General features: G+C 44.2%; 1 protein-coding gene across 1 annotated transcript; it reads right to left on the reverse strand.

Moving 5' to 3' along the window:
• Positions 1-8163: 8163 nt before the first annotated feature.
• LOC148134948 (putative G protein-coupled receptor 139) lies at positions 8164-16710 on the reverse strand. The gene is made up of 2 exons (XM_087985236.1): positions 16530-16710; positions 8164-9086 (listed from the first exon to the last, which is right to left on the reverse strand). Exons 1-2 carry the CDS (start codon positions 16708-16710, stop codon positions 8164-8166), a joined length of 1104 nt encoding a protein of 367 aa, XP_087841362.1.
• Positions 16711-17538: the final 828 nt, after the last annotated feature.

Genomic DNA, 17538 nt, shown 5'->3' on the forward strand with positions numbered 1-17538 from the left:
AGTGTTCCGAGGCAGAAGATGAGGCGTTCTTCCTCCAGGCGTTGGGTGGTGAGGGAGCGGCGATGAAGGAGGCCTAGGACCTCCATGTCCTTGGCAGTGTGGGAGGGGGAGTTGAAATATTGGGCCACAGGGCGGTGTGGTTGATTGGTGCGGGTGTCTTGGAGATGTTCCCTAAAGCGCTCTGCTAGGAGGCCCCCAGTCTCCCTAATATAGTGGAGACCGCATCGGGAGCAACGGATACAATAAATGATATTAGTGGATGTGCAGGTAAAACTTTGATGGATGTGGAAGGTTCCTTTAGGACCTTGGATGGAGGTGAGGGAGGAGGTGTGGGCGCAGGTTTTGCAGTTCCTACGGTGGCAGGGGAAGGTGCCAGGACCTGACCAGGTAGTCATGGAGGGAACGGTCTTTGCGGAAGGTGGAAAGTGGTGGGGAGGGAAATATGTCCCTGGTGGTGGGGACTTTTTGGAGGTGGCGGAAATGTCGGCAGATGATTTGGTTAATGCGAAGGTTGGTAGGATGGAAGGTGAGCACCAGGGGTGTTCTGTCCTTGTTACGGTTGGAGGGGTGGGGTCTGAGGGCAGAGGTGCGGGATGTGGACGAGATGCGTTGTAGGGCATCTTTAACCACGTGGGAAGGGAAATTGCCGTCTCTAAAGAAGGAGGCCATCTGGTGTGTTCTGTGGTGGAACTGGTCCTCCTGGGAGCTGATACGGCGGAGGCGGAGGAATTGGGAATACGGGATGGCATTTTTGCAGGAGTTAGGGTGGGAAGAGGTGTAATCCAGGTAGCTGTGGGAGTCGGTGGGTTTGTAAAAAATGTCAGTGGCAAGTCGGTCGTTATTAATGGAGATGGAGAGGTCCAGGAACGGGAGGGAGGTGTCAGAGATGGTCCAAGTAAATTTAAGGTCAGGGTGGAATATATTGGTGAAGTTAATGAATTGCTCAACCTCCTCGCGGGAGCACGAGGTGGTGCCAATGCAGAATTCAATGTAGCGGAGGAAGAGGTGGGGAGTGGTGCCGGTGTAATTACGGAAGATAGACTGTTCTACGTAACCAACAAAGAGACAGGCATAGCTGGGACACATACCTGTGCCCATGGCTACTTCCTACCATGGAGGAAGTGGGAAGATTCGAAGGAGAAATTGTTAAGGGTGAGGACCAGTTCGGCCAAACGAATGAGAGTGTCAGTGGAAGGGTACTGTTGGGGACGTCTGGAGAGGAAAAAACGGAGGGCTTGGAGGCCCTGGTCATGGCGGATGGAGGTGTAGAGGGATTGGATATCCATGGTGAAGATGAGGCATTGGGATTCGGGGAAACGGAAGTCTTGGAGGAGGTAGAGGGCGTGGGTGGTGTCTCGAACATATGTGGGGAGTTCCTGGACTAGGGGGGAATAGGACAGTGTCGAGGTAGGTAGAGATGAGTTCAGTGGGGCAGGAGCATGCTGAGACAATGGGTCGGCCAGGGTGGTCAGGCTTGTGGATCTTGGGAAGGAGGTAGAACCGGGCAGTGCGGGGTTCCCGGACTATGAGATTGGAAGCTGTGGGTGGGAGATCTCCTGAGGTGATGAGATTCTGTATGGTCTGGGAGATGATGGTTTGGTGATGGGGGGGGGGTGGGGTCATGGTCGAGGGGGCGTTAGGAAGAGGTGTCCTTGAGTTGGCGTTTGGCTTCAGCGGTGTAGAGGTCAGTGCACCATCTTTATTCCTGATGAAGGGATTTTGCCCGAAACGTCGATTTTACTGCTCCTCGGATGCTGCCTGAACTGCTGTGCTCTTCCAGCACCAATAATCCAGTGAGAGAGCTGGCCTTGCCCTGTTGTCGTATGCAGGTTACTTCTAAAAACATAAAAGCTTTGGCCTAACGTCTCATCTGATAATGTATAACCAAAAAGGAATCTGAACACCGTTTTATCTCTGTACCTAAACCAGCTGGTTAGGAGCCCAGAGTGTTTTATGACTACTCTGCAAAAAAGAATCAAGAACACAGTATCGTTTAGGAAAGGAACAACATTGTGAAAGTCACCACTAGTGTCCCTGCTGATTTAATCTGCGGGAAGCTCACCCAACACCAGTTCTTCAAAAATGGCTTTAGGGAACAGGAGCTGGAGCTGGATGAACTTCAGATCATTCAGGAGGCGGAGGAGCTTGCACAGAGGAGTTACTGAGAGGTAGTCACATCTCAGATACAAGAAACAGAAAGATAGGTTACTGTCAGGGGATGGAAAGGGAACGAGTAGGTAGAGCAGGGAATCCCTGTGGTTGTTCTCCTCAACAACATGTGTACCGTTTTGGATACAATTGGTGGGTGGGGGTGCCACCTGAACAGGGAAATAGCCATTGGGTACAGGTATGTGGCACAGACTATGTCACTCTTGCTCAGAAGGGAACGGGGGAGACATGAGCAGAGCATTAGTCATTGGGGACTGCATAGTTAGTTTTCGTAGGAACGAGAGAGACTCACGTTTGGTGTGTTGCCTCCCAGGTTCCAGTGTTCATGATGTCTCGAAACATATTTTCGGGATCCTTTAAGAGGAAGGGGAGCAGCCCCATATCATGGTTCACGATAGGTACCATGATAGAGGTAGGACAAGGGATGGGGATTGAAGGCAGAAATTCAGGGAGGGGCATTGGATGCTTAGTGCGGGAACAAACAGAGTTGTGACCAAAAAGAGTTCGATGCCAATGCTGCGTGCTAGTGAGGTGAAGAACAGGGAATGAGAGAAGTTGAAGACGTGGCTACAGGGGTAGTGCAGGAGGGATGGTTTTGGATACCTGGATAATTGGGGCTTATTCTGTGTAGGTGGGACCTCTAACAAACACGATGCCCTATACCTGAACCAGAGGGGTACCAATATCCTGTAAGGGGGGGGGGGGGGGGGGGGCAACGGGAGAAGAGTGGATGTGGGTTAAGTTTGCTAATGCTATACTGAAGTGTTTAAACTAATTCAGCAGGAGAATGGGAACCTAGATTGTCGTTCCAGTGTCCAGAAGATTGAGAGTAGTGAGGTCAGAAATATGGTTTCAAGGTTGCAAGAGTTCACCAGCCAGCGGGGATTTGGTTTGAAGTGTGTCTTCTTCAACGCCAGGAGCATCCAGAATTAGGTGGGTGAACTTATAGCGTGGGTTGGTACCTGGGACTTCAAAGTTGTGGTCATTTCAGGGACGTGGATAGAGTAGGGACAGGAATGGTCGTTGCAAGCTCTGGGGTTCAGATGTTTCAGTAAGAACAGAGATGATGGTAAAAGAGGGGGAGGTGAGGCATTGTTAGTCAAGGACAATATTACAGTAGCAGAAATGACGTTTGAGGACTCGTCTACTGAGGTAGTATGGGCTGAGGTTAGAAATAGGAAAGGGGAGGTCACCCTCTTGGGAGTTTTCCATAGGCCTCCAAATAATTCCAGAGATGTAGTGGAAAGGATAGCAAAGATGATCCTGGATAGGAGCGAGATTGCCAGGGTAGTTGTTATGTTGGACTTTAATTTCCCAAATATTGATTGGAACATTATCGTTCGAGTACTTTAAACGGGTCAGTTTTTTGTCCAATATGTGCAGGATGGTTTCCTGACACAATATGTAGACAGGTCAACAAGGAGCGATGCCATATTGGATTTGGTACTGGGTAATGAACCCGGACGGGTGTTAGATTTGCAGGTTGGTGAGCACTTTGGTGATAGTGACCAGCATTCGATGACATTTACTTTAGCGATGGAAAGGGACAGGAATATAACACAGGGCAGGCGATATTGCTGGGGGAAAGACAATTATGATGCAATTAGGCAAGATGTAGGATGCATAAGATGGGGAAGGAAACTGCAGAAGTTGGGCACAATTGAAAAGTGCAGCTTATTCAAAGAATAACTACTGTGTGTCCTAGATAAGTATGTAGTGGTCAGGCAGGGAGGAAGTGGTTGAGCGTGATTGATATAAGAAGTTGAATCTCTTCTCAAGAGTATGAAGAATGCATATTTTGGGATGAGATGTAAAGCTCTGTTAGGGCACTTGAGAGTTACATACTAGCCAGGAAAGACATAAGCAGATTTCTAACAAGGGGGAGGAGGGGACATGAGAAGGCGTTGGCATGTAGGATCAAGGAAAACCTGAAAGCTTGCTACAGGTATATCAGGAATAAAAGAATGACGAAAGAAAGATGACGGCCTTTCAAGGACAGTAGTGAAATATTGTGTGTGGAGTCCAAGGAGATAAGGGGGGCACTAAATGAATATTTTCCGTCATTATTCACACTGGTAAAAGACAATGTTGTGAGTAGAAAACGGAGATACAGGTTGCTAGACTCGACGGGATCAATGCTTGCAAGGAGGAGGTGTTAGAAATTCTGGAAAGTGTGAAAGTAGATAAGTCCCTGGGCAGGATGTGATTTATCCTAGGATTCTGAGGGAAGCCAGTGAGGAGATTGCATAGCCTTTGGCTCTGGTCTGTATGTCGTCACTGTTTACAACAATAGTTTCAGAAGACAGGGGGATAGCAAATGTGGTTCCCTAGTTCAAGAAAGGGAGTAGAGGCAATGTTGGTGATTATAGACCAGTTTGTGGATTAAGTGTTAGAAAAGGTGATAAATGGTAGGGTTTACAATCACCTAGAAAGGAATAAATTGTTTAGGGATAGTCAACATGGTTTTTTAAAGGGTAGGTCGTGCCTCGCAAAGTTTATTGAGTTCTTTGAGATGGTGATCAAACAGGTGGATGAGGTTAAAGCTGTTCATGTGGTGTATATGGATTTCAATAAGGCATTTGATAAGGTTCCAAACGGTAGACTATTGCACATAATACAGAGGCATGGGATTGAGCGTGATTTAGCGGCTTGGATCAGAAAATGGCTAGCTGAAAGAAGGCAGGAGGTGGTGGTTGATGGGAAATGTTCATCCTGGAGTTCAGTTACCGGTGGGGTACTGCAAGGATCTGTTCTGGGTCCACTGCTGTTTGTCATTTTTATAAATGACCTGGATGAGGGTGTAGAAGGATGGGTTAGTAAATTTGCGGATGACACTAAGGTCGGTGGAGTTGTGGATAGTGCTGAAGGATATTGCAGGTTACAGAGGGGCATAGATAAGCTGCAGAGCTTGGCTGAGAGGTAGTAAAAGGAGCTTAATGTAGAAAAGTGCGAGGTGATTCACTTTGGAAGGAGCAACAGGAATGCAGATTACTGGGCTAATAGTAAGATTCTTGGTAGTGTCGATGAGCAGAGAGAACTCGGTGTCCATTTACACAGATCCCTGAACGTTGCCACCAAGGTTGATAGAATTGTTAAGAAGATATATGGTGTGTTAGCTTGTATTGGGAGAGGGATTCGGTTTTAGAGCAGCAAGGTCAGGCAGCTGCAGTACAAAACTCTGCAGCCTCACACTTGGAGTTCTGGTCACCATGCTCATGGAAGGAAGTGGAAGCTTTGGGAAGGCTGCAGAGGAGCTTCACTGGGGTGTTGCCTGGCATGGAGGGAAGATCTTATGAGGAAAGGCTGAGGGACTTGAGGCTGTTTTTATTTGAGAGGTGACCTAATTGAGACATATAAGATAATCAGAGGGTTAGAGAGGATGGACAGTGAGAGGCTTTTTCCTCGGATGGTGATGGCTAGCACGAGAGTTCATAGCTTCAAATGGAAAGGTGATAGATATAGGACAGGTGTCAGAGGTAGTTTCATTACTCAGAGAGTTTTAGGGACATGGATCACACTGCCTGCAACAGATAATGAGCTTCATGAACTTATTGAACGGAGGAGCTGGCTCAACTGTGCCAATGGGCCAATCCTGCTCCTATCTTCAATGTATCTATATCTCTCTTTCGCTTCAGTTGTTTCTTCGTTTCACTCATTTCATTTGCATCCCTCTCTTTGACAACAATCTTACAGCCTCTGATGCTGTGTCTCTGAACGTCTCTGGTGTTTAGAGTCGTACTTGACACGTAGAAGGATGGTCGTGGTTGTTGGAGGTCAGGCATGTCAGCTTCAGGACATTTTTGCAGGAGTTGTTCAAGGTAGTGTTCTAGCCCCAACCATCTTCAGCTGCTTCATCAGTCACATTCCCTACATTACAATGTCTGAAGGAGCGATGTTCATCGATGATTGCACAGTGTTCAGCACGATTCACGACTCCTCAGACATTGAAGCAATCTGTGTCCAAGTGCAACAAGATGTGGACAATACCAAGACTTGGGCTGACGCATGGCAAGTTGCATTCGTGCCATTTAAATGTCAGGCTGTGACCATCACTAATAAGAGACCATCGAACCACCGTCTCTTAACATTCAAAGGTGTTGCCATCACTAAATTCCAACATTGTCAGCATCCTGGAAGTTATCATTGATGAAAAACTCAGTTGGACTCACTCCATAAATGCATTAGGTACAAGAACATTTTCAGAGGTTCTGAAAATTGCGACAAGTAACTCACCTCTTGACTCCACACAGACTGTCCACCATCTACAAGCCAGAGGTCCGGAGTGTACTGAAATATTCCCACTTGCCTGGATGAATGCTGAACCTACAATTTAACACCACCCAAGACAAAGCAGCCCGCGAGATTGGCACTCCATCCAGAAGTATCCACTCCCTCTACCACTGATGCAACAGTGTGTACCACCTGCAAACATTAACGAAAGATCCCTAGGCAGCACTTTTCAAATGCACGACCACTTCCATCTGGAAGGATAAGGGCAGCACGTACTTGGGAACAACACAACTTCAAGTTCACCTCCAAACCACTCACCATCCTGACATCAAAATATTCCTTAACTGTTGTTGGGTCAAAATACTCGAATTGCCTCCCTCATAGCATTGTGAGTGAACGCAAAGTAGGTAGATTGTAGCAGTTCAAGAACGCAGCTCACCACCACCATCTCAATGGCAACTAGGGAACGGGTAATAAATGCTGACCACCCAGCGATGCTCATATCCTACAAAATGAATATCTTCAAAAAAGATCATTTGCCACTGTTTCTCCCTGCCCCACTCTTCATTATTCTCTGTCTGAACATTTATTTGTCTCCCCTTCTTTATCTTTCGATCTTATTTCTATATTTCTCTTTCTTGGTAGATTTCAGTCCCTGTTTGGCCCGTCTATCGTCTTTTCTCTGCCTCTATCGATTCCTCTTTTTCTGTTGAGCTCTGTCTCTTTCTTCCCTTGTCTCTATTCACTAACTTTATCCCTTGTCTATCTGCCTGTCTATTTGTATTTGTACCTGATTCTTATTCATTGCTGCTCTGTCTCTCCAAATGATTGTGTTGTACCCGACTCTGTCCTCATTCTCCCTCCATGTGTCAATACCTGTCCCCATGACATGGAATCTTGTATAGGACGTCATGATTTTGATGTTAGCTCACTCCTTCCCTCTGCTGAGCCACACTACTCAAACAATTTGTTCTCCCAACAACAGGGTTTTCGCCCAGCATCCAGGTCCTGCTTCATATTTGCACCAGTTGGAAATTCTGAAACATGGAAACACGCTAGAATGATTCATGACTAATTAATTAGCTATTTATGGAGTCATGGAGTCACAGAGTCAGAGTGATGTACAGCACAGAAACAGACCCTTCGGTCCAACCACTCCAAGCCGACCAGATATCCCAACCCAATCTTATCCCACCTGCCAGCACCTGGTACATTTCCCTCCAAACCCTTTCTATTCATATGCCCATCCAGATACCTGTTGGATATTGACATTGTACCAGCCTCCTCCACTTTCTCTGGCAGCTAATTCCTACATTACCAAACTCTGCGTGAAAACGTTGCCCATTAGGCCTCTTATATTTTCCCCCTCTCACCCTAAACCTATGCCCTTTAGTTCTGGACTGCACCAGCCCACATTGTCTATTTACGTTATCCATGCCCCCCATGATTTTATAAGCCTCTATAAGATCACCCTTCAGCTCATGACACCCCAGAGAAAACAGCCCCAGCCTATTCATCATCTCCTATAGCTCAAATCCTCCAACTCTGGCAACATCCTTGTAAATATTTTCGGAACCCTTTCAAGTTTCACAACATCCTTCCGATGGGAAGGAGACCAGAGTTGCACATAGTATTGTAAAAGTGGCCCAAGCAATGTCCTGGACAGCTGCAACATGACTTCCCAACTCCCGTACTCAATACTCTGGACAATAAAGGAAAGCCTTATTCACTATCCTATCTATCTGAGTCTCGCCTTTCAAGGAGCTATGGACCTGCACTCCAAGGTAATAAGTTGAATAACTTATTAATCTGAATAAAGGGATATTTTAGCATATTTTTCAAATGCTGTCTGAACTTACTCTGGGTGACAGCATAAATCACACTGTTTGTGCAGGAACTGAGTAACTGCAGGCAGAAACCCAATTCCTGAACAAACTGATCAATCCAGATCGACTGATAGCCCAAATTCCACATTCGGTTCCAGATAGAATAAACCATGAGCACTGACCATAGCACGATGAAATTAGCTGAGATAAGAAAAAGCAAAGTTATTGATTTTCTTCGACTCTGCATCTCTGGATCTTTCGTATTCTCCCCACTATGTTGAGCCCAGAGTCTCTTGCGAGCTCTGCTGGTCACTAAAATGTGTCTGATTGTGAAAATATTCAGCACCAGAATTAAAACGAATGGGACACATGGAGTGAAAATGTGATGGAGAAACTCGATTGTTGTCCATACTGGAGAATGCACAATAGCCAATATGTAATCACAAAACCAGGGGTCATTCCCCAACCAATACTTATTGGTCACCATGAAATACCAGAAAATATTCTTTAAACAGCTGAGCATGATAACTATTCCAAAAACTATGGCTGCAGTTTTTTCAGTGCAGTATTTACTCTTCAGCTTCTGGCAACATATGGCCATAAATCGATCAATTGTGAAAGTGACGGTGAACCAAACAGAACAGTCAGTTACTGCATAAAGAATGACAGCATGGAAATTACATATAGGGATGTTCTCCAGGAATTCAAACTGTTCCCAATAAACAATCGGAATATGTCTCAATATCAAGTCAAAAACAATGACCAGTAGATCCGCTGTTGCCATAGCTACAAGATAATTGGTGACACATTTCGACAGACCACATTCTCTGCGACACAGGATCACAATTGTTGCTATGTTAACTGTAAAGAAACAGAAATGGCAATGAGATAATGTGTCAAATTGAGCACATCGCGTTCACTCCAATTTAGTTCTTATACAGATACAAATCCACATTTATAAAGAAATCAGTGATGAAGTTAGTTAATTATATCACAATGACAACATAAGCAAGATGTGAAATCTTTTGACAAAAACAGAAGTTTTTGGAAAAAGTCAGCAGGTTTGACAGCATCTGTAAAGAGAAATGAGCATTAACATTTCGGGTCCAGTGACCCTTGCTCAGAACTCATTTACGTTAATATGGAATCATCACTATACTTCTGAGGAAGCGTCACTGGATCTGAAAACTTAAGTTTGATTTATCTTCACAGATGCTGCCAGGACTGCTGAGCTTCTTCAGCATTTTCTATTTTCGTTTCTGATTTACTGCATCTGCATTTCTTTCAGTTTTAAAATCTTTTAAAATGATCGAACGAGCATGGTTAAATCTTCCTGAAGAGCATAATCTGTGGCCATACTAAAGTTGGGCCATTGTTTGAAGATGAAAACAGGTGGTCTCGTGAAAGAGTGAAAACATTATATATAATGACAAAAGAAATAAGAGCGTGAGGAGGCCATTCAATTGCTCATGACGACATCACAATTGTGGAGCAAGTTAGAAGAATGACAGTTACTTTGTGTGAAAGGCATAAAGATTGAAGACAATTGGACAAATGAGATGCAGGTTGGGATGTTTGAGGATTCTGGATTGTGGACTTGCAGTTTTAGGATATGGCGTACAGTATTTAGGAGTTCTATGAGGGAACATTCCTTTACACAAAATGCATTAACCCTGTGGAATTGTGTACCACAGAAGTCTGAGGATATCAAGTTATTGAATATATTCAAGAAAGAGATTTACGAGTTTGAGTATATTGAGCAGTTGGGGGCATATGGCAATGAAGATGAACAATGGACATATTGAACTGTGGAACAGTCTTGAAGATTTATCTTTCATGTTGTATTGTGGCTGATTCGTCTCAAGTCTCAACTCCTCTTCCTTGGAAGCTCAATAGAGCCATTAGGCCCCCGATGTTTTGAAAATTAAACTCCACAATCTTGAAATAATTTCAGTCCGGTCTGAAACTCGTGAGGACTGCAGACAGTGAGACAAGGTTTTCTGAAGCAGAGAACAGCTAAAGTTCATCAGCCATAGGGAGTGAAAGTTCTAAGACAATGGTTTTCTCCAGTGAGTAAGCATCATGAACCTTTTTAAAAGTCTTTTCAATGTTACCACTTTTACTTTATTAAATGCTCTGACAAAAACGGTTACACCGTACTTCTGTTTTAACCCCATCAACGACCTAAACAGGGAGATTAAGACGTCTCTAATTTTGGACTCCAAACCCCACGCCACGCCTGTGAAGTATTTGGCTCAACATGTGACAGGTGACAGTGAGTTGGATCGAGTTGTGGGCTATGGATTAGAGATTGAAACTGGAAATATTACTTGCATCCTCTCGATATTTAACTACAATTTTAGCTGTGCTTGATGGTACATTCACAAGTGTACAGAGGGATTGTTAATGGTCAGTGTTGCTACCGCTGTTGCTTTGGTCGATGTTATGCATGGGACCTCTGCAGCTGACGAGTAGCTGCAAACACATTTGGAAATCTGAAATATTAATAAACAATGAAAATGTAAATAACAACTTCTGAAAAAAGAGATTAACTGGTAAAAATGGTAGAATTCTCCTCGTGTTCAGGGATGTTTAAATTATGTAGTCGAGACTTGGGATGCGTGGTTCCGATGGGGTGGCCTTCGGATGATCAGTGCAGACTCGAACGGGACAAATGACTGTTTCCAACACTGTAGGGGGGGAGTGTGATTTCGCCAGCACAGCACATACAGAATTCAAAGAGATCATTTTAAATGAGGCGTAGGAACAACATACCCTGGAGTTGTGCATTCCCACGTTGGATTCACAGAAACAAGTCAGATCAAAGTCCAACTTTGACAATGTGCACTATCTTCATCAATTGATTAATATCAAAGTATCATCTTAGAGACACGTGGATATGATATGCATGGATCGTTTGGCACCTGAAGTTTGTTTTGCACACTTTGGTTTTTAATCAAACATAGTTTAGTGTGAAGTTATGTTCTTTGTATCCCCTGTCCAGCAAAGGCGCAGTTAACGGACTGATGGCTCAGTGGTTAGAACTGCTGCCACATAGCACCAGGGTCCTAGGCTCGATTCCAGCCTGGGCTGATTGTCTGTGTGAAGTTTGCACATTCTCCCCCTGTTTGCGTGGGATGCCTCTGGATGTTCCGGTTTCCACCCACAGTTGCAACAATATGCAGGCCAGATGACTTGGCCATGGTAAATTGCCCATAGTGTCAGGTGCATTAGTCAGCGGGAAACGGGTCTGGGTGGGTTACTCTTCAGCGGGTCCGTGTGGAATGGTTGGGCCGAAGGGCCTGTTTCCACACTGCAGGGAATCCAATCTTAAAGAGCTCCATTCTGCATATTTCGCCTGAATTGGACCCTGAGAGACCAGTTGAAGAACTTTCTATCATCTGCAATTCCTGTACTTGGGCGAGGTGTTTGGGAAGCTCAATTGCCTTTATAGCTGCCTCTACAATGCAGATTGACACCAATCCTGTAGATTCAATTCCTACCCCAATTACTCTATTCTGAGTTCCCTTTTGTGTGTCTGAGGCGTGGTGGCAATCACCAGATATCTCTCCCTGAAAGTAGACAAACAATAGCTGGAAGAAAACACCAAAACCAAGCAGCAACAGGAGATGGCGAAGTCAACGTTTCAGGTATCGCCCTTTTTCAGGAGAAGGGTGACACTCGAAACGTCTTGAAGAAGGGTTATACCCGAAATGTTGACCTCTCCACCTCCTGATGCTGCCTGGCTTGCTGTGCTCGTCCAGTCTCCTGTTTGTCTACTTTGGTTCCAGCATCTGCAGTTTTGTTTTTATCTCTAACCTTGTTTTTTTAACTCTCTCTGAGCTGCGAGTCCTATGGATTGGACAGATTATGGCAACCTTGACTTTTACAGATCACTCAGTGTGCAAATCATCGAGGGCTGATACCTGACTGTCCTTTCCGAGATGAGCCATGAAGACTTTTCGCTTATCATAGCAATTATCTATTGTCATGACCCCTGTTTAAGTCATTTCAGCTGCTGACACGATAGTTTGTTGCTTAATAAAAAGCAAAATCATTATGTTACACCTCACAGAGTGCGCATTGGAAGGGAGGATGTGAGGGAACTCCTGCTTCTGTAATGGCAGCAACTCTCTCTTGTGGCAGTCCCTCTGGGTCGAGATGATTTGTTTCCACTCTCCGCGAGTTCTGAAGTAGCTAAATGGCCCAATTGTGAACGATGGGCCCTGGCACAGGTGGGGCTGGTAGTGTTAGAAGAGCTGGTTGGTTAGCGTGTTACAGATTAGATTCGCTACAATGTGGAAACAGGCCCATTGGCCCAACTAGTGCACACCAGCCCTCGGAAGAGTAACCCACCCAGACCCATTTCCCCTCTGACTAATGCACCTAACACTGGCCGATGGGCAATTTAGCATGGCCAATTCACCTGACCTGCAAATCTTTGGACCGTGGGAGAAAAGCCAACGCAGACACAGGGCGAATGTGTCAAACCCCACACAGACCGTGGCTGGAATTGAACCTGGGACACTGGTGCTGTGAGGCAGCAGTGCTAACTGCTGAGCCACCATGCCACTACCATGCATTCTGCACGTTCTTTCTGATGCTTAAGCTAGGCCTCCACTTGTAACATTTAATCATGCTCGATCGGGTTATCCTTCCCACAAATGCATCTCCCCTAGTTTGGGGGCAAGGGCAAGCAATTTCCATGTGACGGCGTGGGGTGTTGCATTTGTTTATAGAGGCGTTCAGGATGCCCTTGTAATGTTTTCACTACCCCCAGCGGTGATCAATCGCCATTGGAGGACTAAGTGTAGAGCAGGTGTGCCCAATAGCTGTTCCTGCATAACCACTGCTTTACTAGTGAGAGTATTGAATGTGAGACGGCACTTTTGAAGGCATGCATATGCTATCAGTTGATTGAAGGGATATGATGGCATTGCTGTTGGTAAATCTCCTGGGATGTCTGCTGGACATTACTCAAGTTTTCTTGACAACAACACACCCGATCTAAATGCATTCACATCGCCCAAATCAGCACAAGTGCACCGCAGAAAATTTCGGTACCATCCCTGACTGAGTGGGTACATCGAGGGGAGCTTCTTGGGAGATGACAGATCATCTACCTGTCCCTGCCTGGAAATTTGCATTCCCATCGACGTTCTTGACACTTTAACGACCACCGACTACGCTGACCTCCTGAGGTCTGAAGTTCCATATTGTGTTGACGAATGTGTTTTGTGAACTTTTTCATGATTTAGAGTTGCTACACGTTCTGCTCCTGGGTTTGGTTTAGTTTTCTTGGAAAAGGCTTGATGATAGAACAGAGCTTTCGCCATCTTTGTAAAGATTCCAGTATCAGCAGATTCTTGCACATTTGTTGAGCACATTAAAGACTGAGATGCTCATGCAAAACAAACAAAAAAAGTCCTCTATTCTCATCCATAATCAAAGCATTTAAACTCCCTGAACATGAAGCAGTTAATGAAACATTCTCTAGAAAAAAAAAACCCATAGCACATCAGTTAATTTCGACAATGAAATTACAAAGATCATTGTACTCAACTTAAAATTCCAAACCCACTCCCTTGCTCTTCAAGTTACTAAACACGTTCAGCCGACGGTGACTGATGTATCATTTCAGATGGACAGGCACAGACTGATTTTCGACGTCAACCATAACAGCTGCTGGAGCCCCTTGCTAAACTAGAGCATGAAACAGGACAGTCTGAATAATGTGCGAACCTCACTAAGGCTCCTTGCACAGTAACCATAGATCATTACCACATAGAAGGACAGGGCTATCAATTACATAGAAACACCAACACCTGAAAATTTCTCTGCAAACTCCACAACCTTGCTTGGAAGTATACCTCCATTACTACCGCGTTGCTGGACTTGCCGTTGAAATCTGTTGTAGTCCACCACCGCTAAATCAAGAAGGCCAGCGAGCAGCCAGTTCTCACACCTTCACAAAGACAACAAGAATGGGTAGCAAATGCTGGCTCAACCACTGACTCCCACATCATATGAATAAACAATGTGACTGTTAACAGTTGCTCTCGTGGTAGGCTTAAAAAAGTGATGTTTTCAAACTACAAGTGTTCATTGCTAAGCATTAATCGGACATGACAATGAGCAATTAAATTAAAATGGAAAAGCACTGTAAAACAGGTGTAATATAAAAACCGCCTGTTCTGAATGAAAAAGAAATCATATGGTACGAATGTATCAGTACGGACATTCTTGAAGAGCTATAACACAGAGGCATGCCGTTCTAGCGTAACAGAATTCTGGTAATGCACTGGAAGCACCAAAAATGATGACACAACATGCAACCTGAGATTTAGAAGGGAGTTTTAAGGGTTTTCGTCTTGGTCTGGCATTGAGGATCACACTAGGAACACAGGGATTTCCGGATCTGCCGTTGGAGATCAGGGTCCCCAGTGGTATACACACACACACACATAAATATGTACGTAGATATTCATCTCAATCTATTAATTTAGCACATAATAAATTCATCGACACATAATATTGCCACCATATCCATATACCATGAAAATATTATAACAATAACACTGTTTAGTTGGTGCATCTTCAACACGTAGATTATTTTGTGATGTCACACCGAAACCAATATCAAATATTGACAGTTGTGTAAAACTTCCTAACAGTCATTAAATGGCAGAACAAAGGAAGCAAAAAAAAACAAAATCAAAAAGGCATGGCACCTAGCATGTAAAGTAATGGAATGATAACACCATGAGTTGTTTCACTCAAACAAGGGACAGCAAGTCATTGGGAAAGTTAATACAGTGCTCTGCATTGTCGCAAGAGGACCTGACACCTGACGTTAAGCTTTAGTGAAACAGAACACTGACAAAACTTCATCTGTACGAAAATGCGCAAGTTTGGGCACAGTATTGCGGGACACATATGCAGCGTTGGTGAAAATTCCAGATAAGCATGGTTGACCATTTAATGCAATCGGCTTGGGGGTGAGGTGGGGGCGGGGGAGTTAGTGTTGTCTGATGAGACAATGTTGAAGAGGTTATGTTTGTATCCACCAGAGTTTAGAGGAGGAAGTGGTGGTTTTATGGAATCAGATAAACAGCCTTGACAGTGCCAGTGTGCAGGCAGTATTTCTTCCGATTGAAGAATCGCGAGCTGAGGTCAATGTGCTCTTTTTGAAAAAAAATTGTTAGTAGCTAACCACTTAAAAACTATAGCTTTTTTTCTCTCTCTCTCCCAAGGAGTTTGACATTTTGCAATTCTCTCCTGAAAATTGATGGAAACAGAGACTTTAAATAGTTTGTTTCAGGCATAAATAGATAGTTTCTTGTCAAGCAAAGGTGACCTGTGTTAATGAAGACAGGCGGCAATGCAGATATGAGGTTACAATATAATCAGCTATGATTTTATTGATTGGAGAAGAAAGCCCAAGGAGCTGAATGGTTCATCTCAGCTTCATCTAATCATATGAGTGTGGTGATGTCAACTAATTGGAGAAATGTAGGTGTGTGAGGAATACAATAACAGCATCAAGGATGTGAGAATATTGGTGCTGCGAATTGAAAAGTATATTTATAATGTAGGTGAGCAAACGCAAGCACAGTGTGTGAACAATTTAGGTGTGTTTTGCAAATCGGGAGCAGACATTTGGATGATTTGTTGTTTTTGTATATATACAACTGAAACAATAACTTGGAAAGAGTTTGGCATGTTTGAGTCTGAGTGTGAAAGAGGGACAGAAGATTAGGCTTTTGTAGCTCTGTGACACTGATGGTGTTGCATGATGATTGTCGAGGTGGATGGAGTGGCAAACGTTTGGAATTTAGCTCAGGTCAGAGCAAAGACTGCACACTGTCTGAGTCTCACTCGGTTACTGGTCAGAGGTGGAAATGGAACCGATGGTTTGGGGAGGCAGTTTGTGTTCTGAATTGAAGAGGATTGATTTCAATTTCCCCAAACGTAAATGACTACAAGGATGATGCAATAAACCGTGCGTGACACAGCATAGCTTTGTATAAACAGCATTACCAGAAGTTTAGAAGAGAGTGGGAATGACAAGTTTCACTGATATTGTTGCCCATGACGTACAGAAATAATAAAGTAGAGATTTAGCATAAGAAATAGCAAAAGAAAGACGAAGAAGGAAAAAAAAACGAAATTGTTGGCGAATCACAACAGATCTGAAAGCCTCTGTGGCAAGAAAATGAAGTTAACATTTCGAGTCTGATTACTCTTCCTCTGAACAGTATACACCATGGTCGATCAAATAATAAAGTGAAAAGCAATACTTACCTAAGACCCCAAATGCAGCCAAAATAGGATAGTAAAAGTACTGAATAATATAAATTGCATATTTAATTCGATCAATTAATGTTATCCACGAGTAATCTACAGAAATGAGCTGAAACCAATAGGATAAACCTCTGTGCAGTTTTGCAACGGACCAATCTATTGTCGTCAGATTCTGAAGCATTGTTGAATTATTTCTGTAGACTATCCTCGAACTGCGGTCTATGTTACCATCTCCAGTCTGCAGGTTGCAGTTTCTCGTCTCCCTCTCTCCTCTCGCTGTTGGTGCCGGAGATGATGTTGCAGTTGCCACGACAACACCCTTGCCATCCTTATTTAGAAAGAAGGATAATTCTCCAGTGACACGTTTGGCCTACAGAGACTGCCACGTTGTATCATACCTTTCATTCAATCCAACACATTTGCATGCAGCAATATAATAGAGTCCTTAATTTGACAATTGCGCAAGAATAAATGAGTCAGATTAAATTCCATTTATTAACTGCAGACTGCTTGGTCATTTAATCTTATCACACTGAAGTGGACCTTCAGCCCCTCGTGTCGACAGAAACTTATTGAAAAAAAAACCCGTTTTCATGCACTTCACCCATAACCTTGAATGTTATGACGTGCACATCCTGGTACTATTGAACAAATTTGAGAGGTCACTTCTTGTGAATCGCATTCAGAGTTGCTATGGAAGATCCCACAGGATCCTCAGCATGATCGGTGCATGCAAAGGGGTGGCTCAGTGGTTGGCGCTACTGTCTCACAGCAGCAGGAACCCGTGTTTGATTCCAGTCTTAGGCGGCTGTCCATGTGGAGTTGGCACATTCTTCCCGTGTCTGTGTGGGATTGCTCTGATTTCCTCCCACAATCCAAAGATGTTTAGGTTAAGTGGGTTGGCCATTGTAAATTACCCATAGTGTAGGCTATTAGTTCGGGGATGGAAATGTGTTGCTGGAAAAGCGCAGCAGGTCAGGCAGCATCTAGGGAACAGGAGAATCGACGT

The sequence above is a fragment of the Chiloscyllium plagiosum genome, unplaced genomic scaffold (assembly GCF_037043375.1).
Source record: "Chiloscyllium plagiosum isolate Xiang-an unplaced genomic scaffold, Cpla_swu_hap1 HiC_scaffold_51, whole genome shotgun sequence".
NCBI classification, from domain to species: Eukaryota; Metazoa; Chordata; class Chondrichthyes; order Orectolobiformes; family Hemiscylliidae; genus Chiloscyllium; species Chiloscyllium plagiosum.

Coding starts and splice junctions, on each gene's coding strand:
- LOC148134948 (XM_087985236.1), bottom strand. CDS start 16,710: ATGCTTCAGAATCTGACGACAATAGATTGGTCCGTTGCAAAACTGCAC. Junction 9,087..16,529: donor GGCTGCATTTGGGGTCTTAG/GTAAGTATTGCT, acceptor GTTTCTTTACAG/TTAACATAGCAACAATTGTG.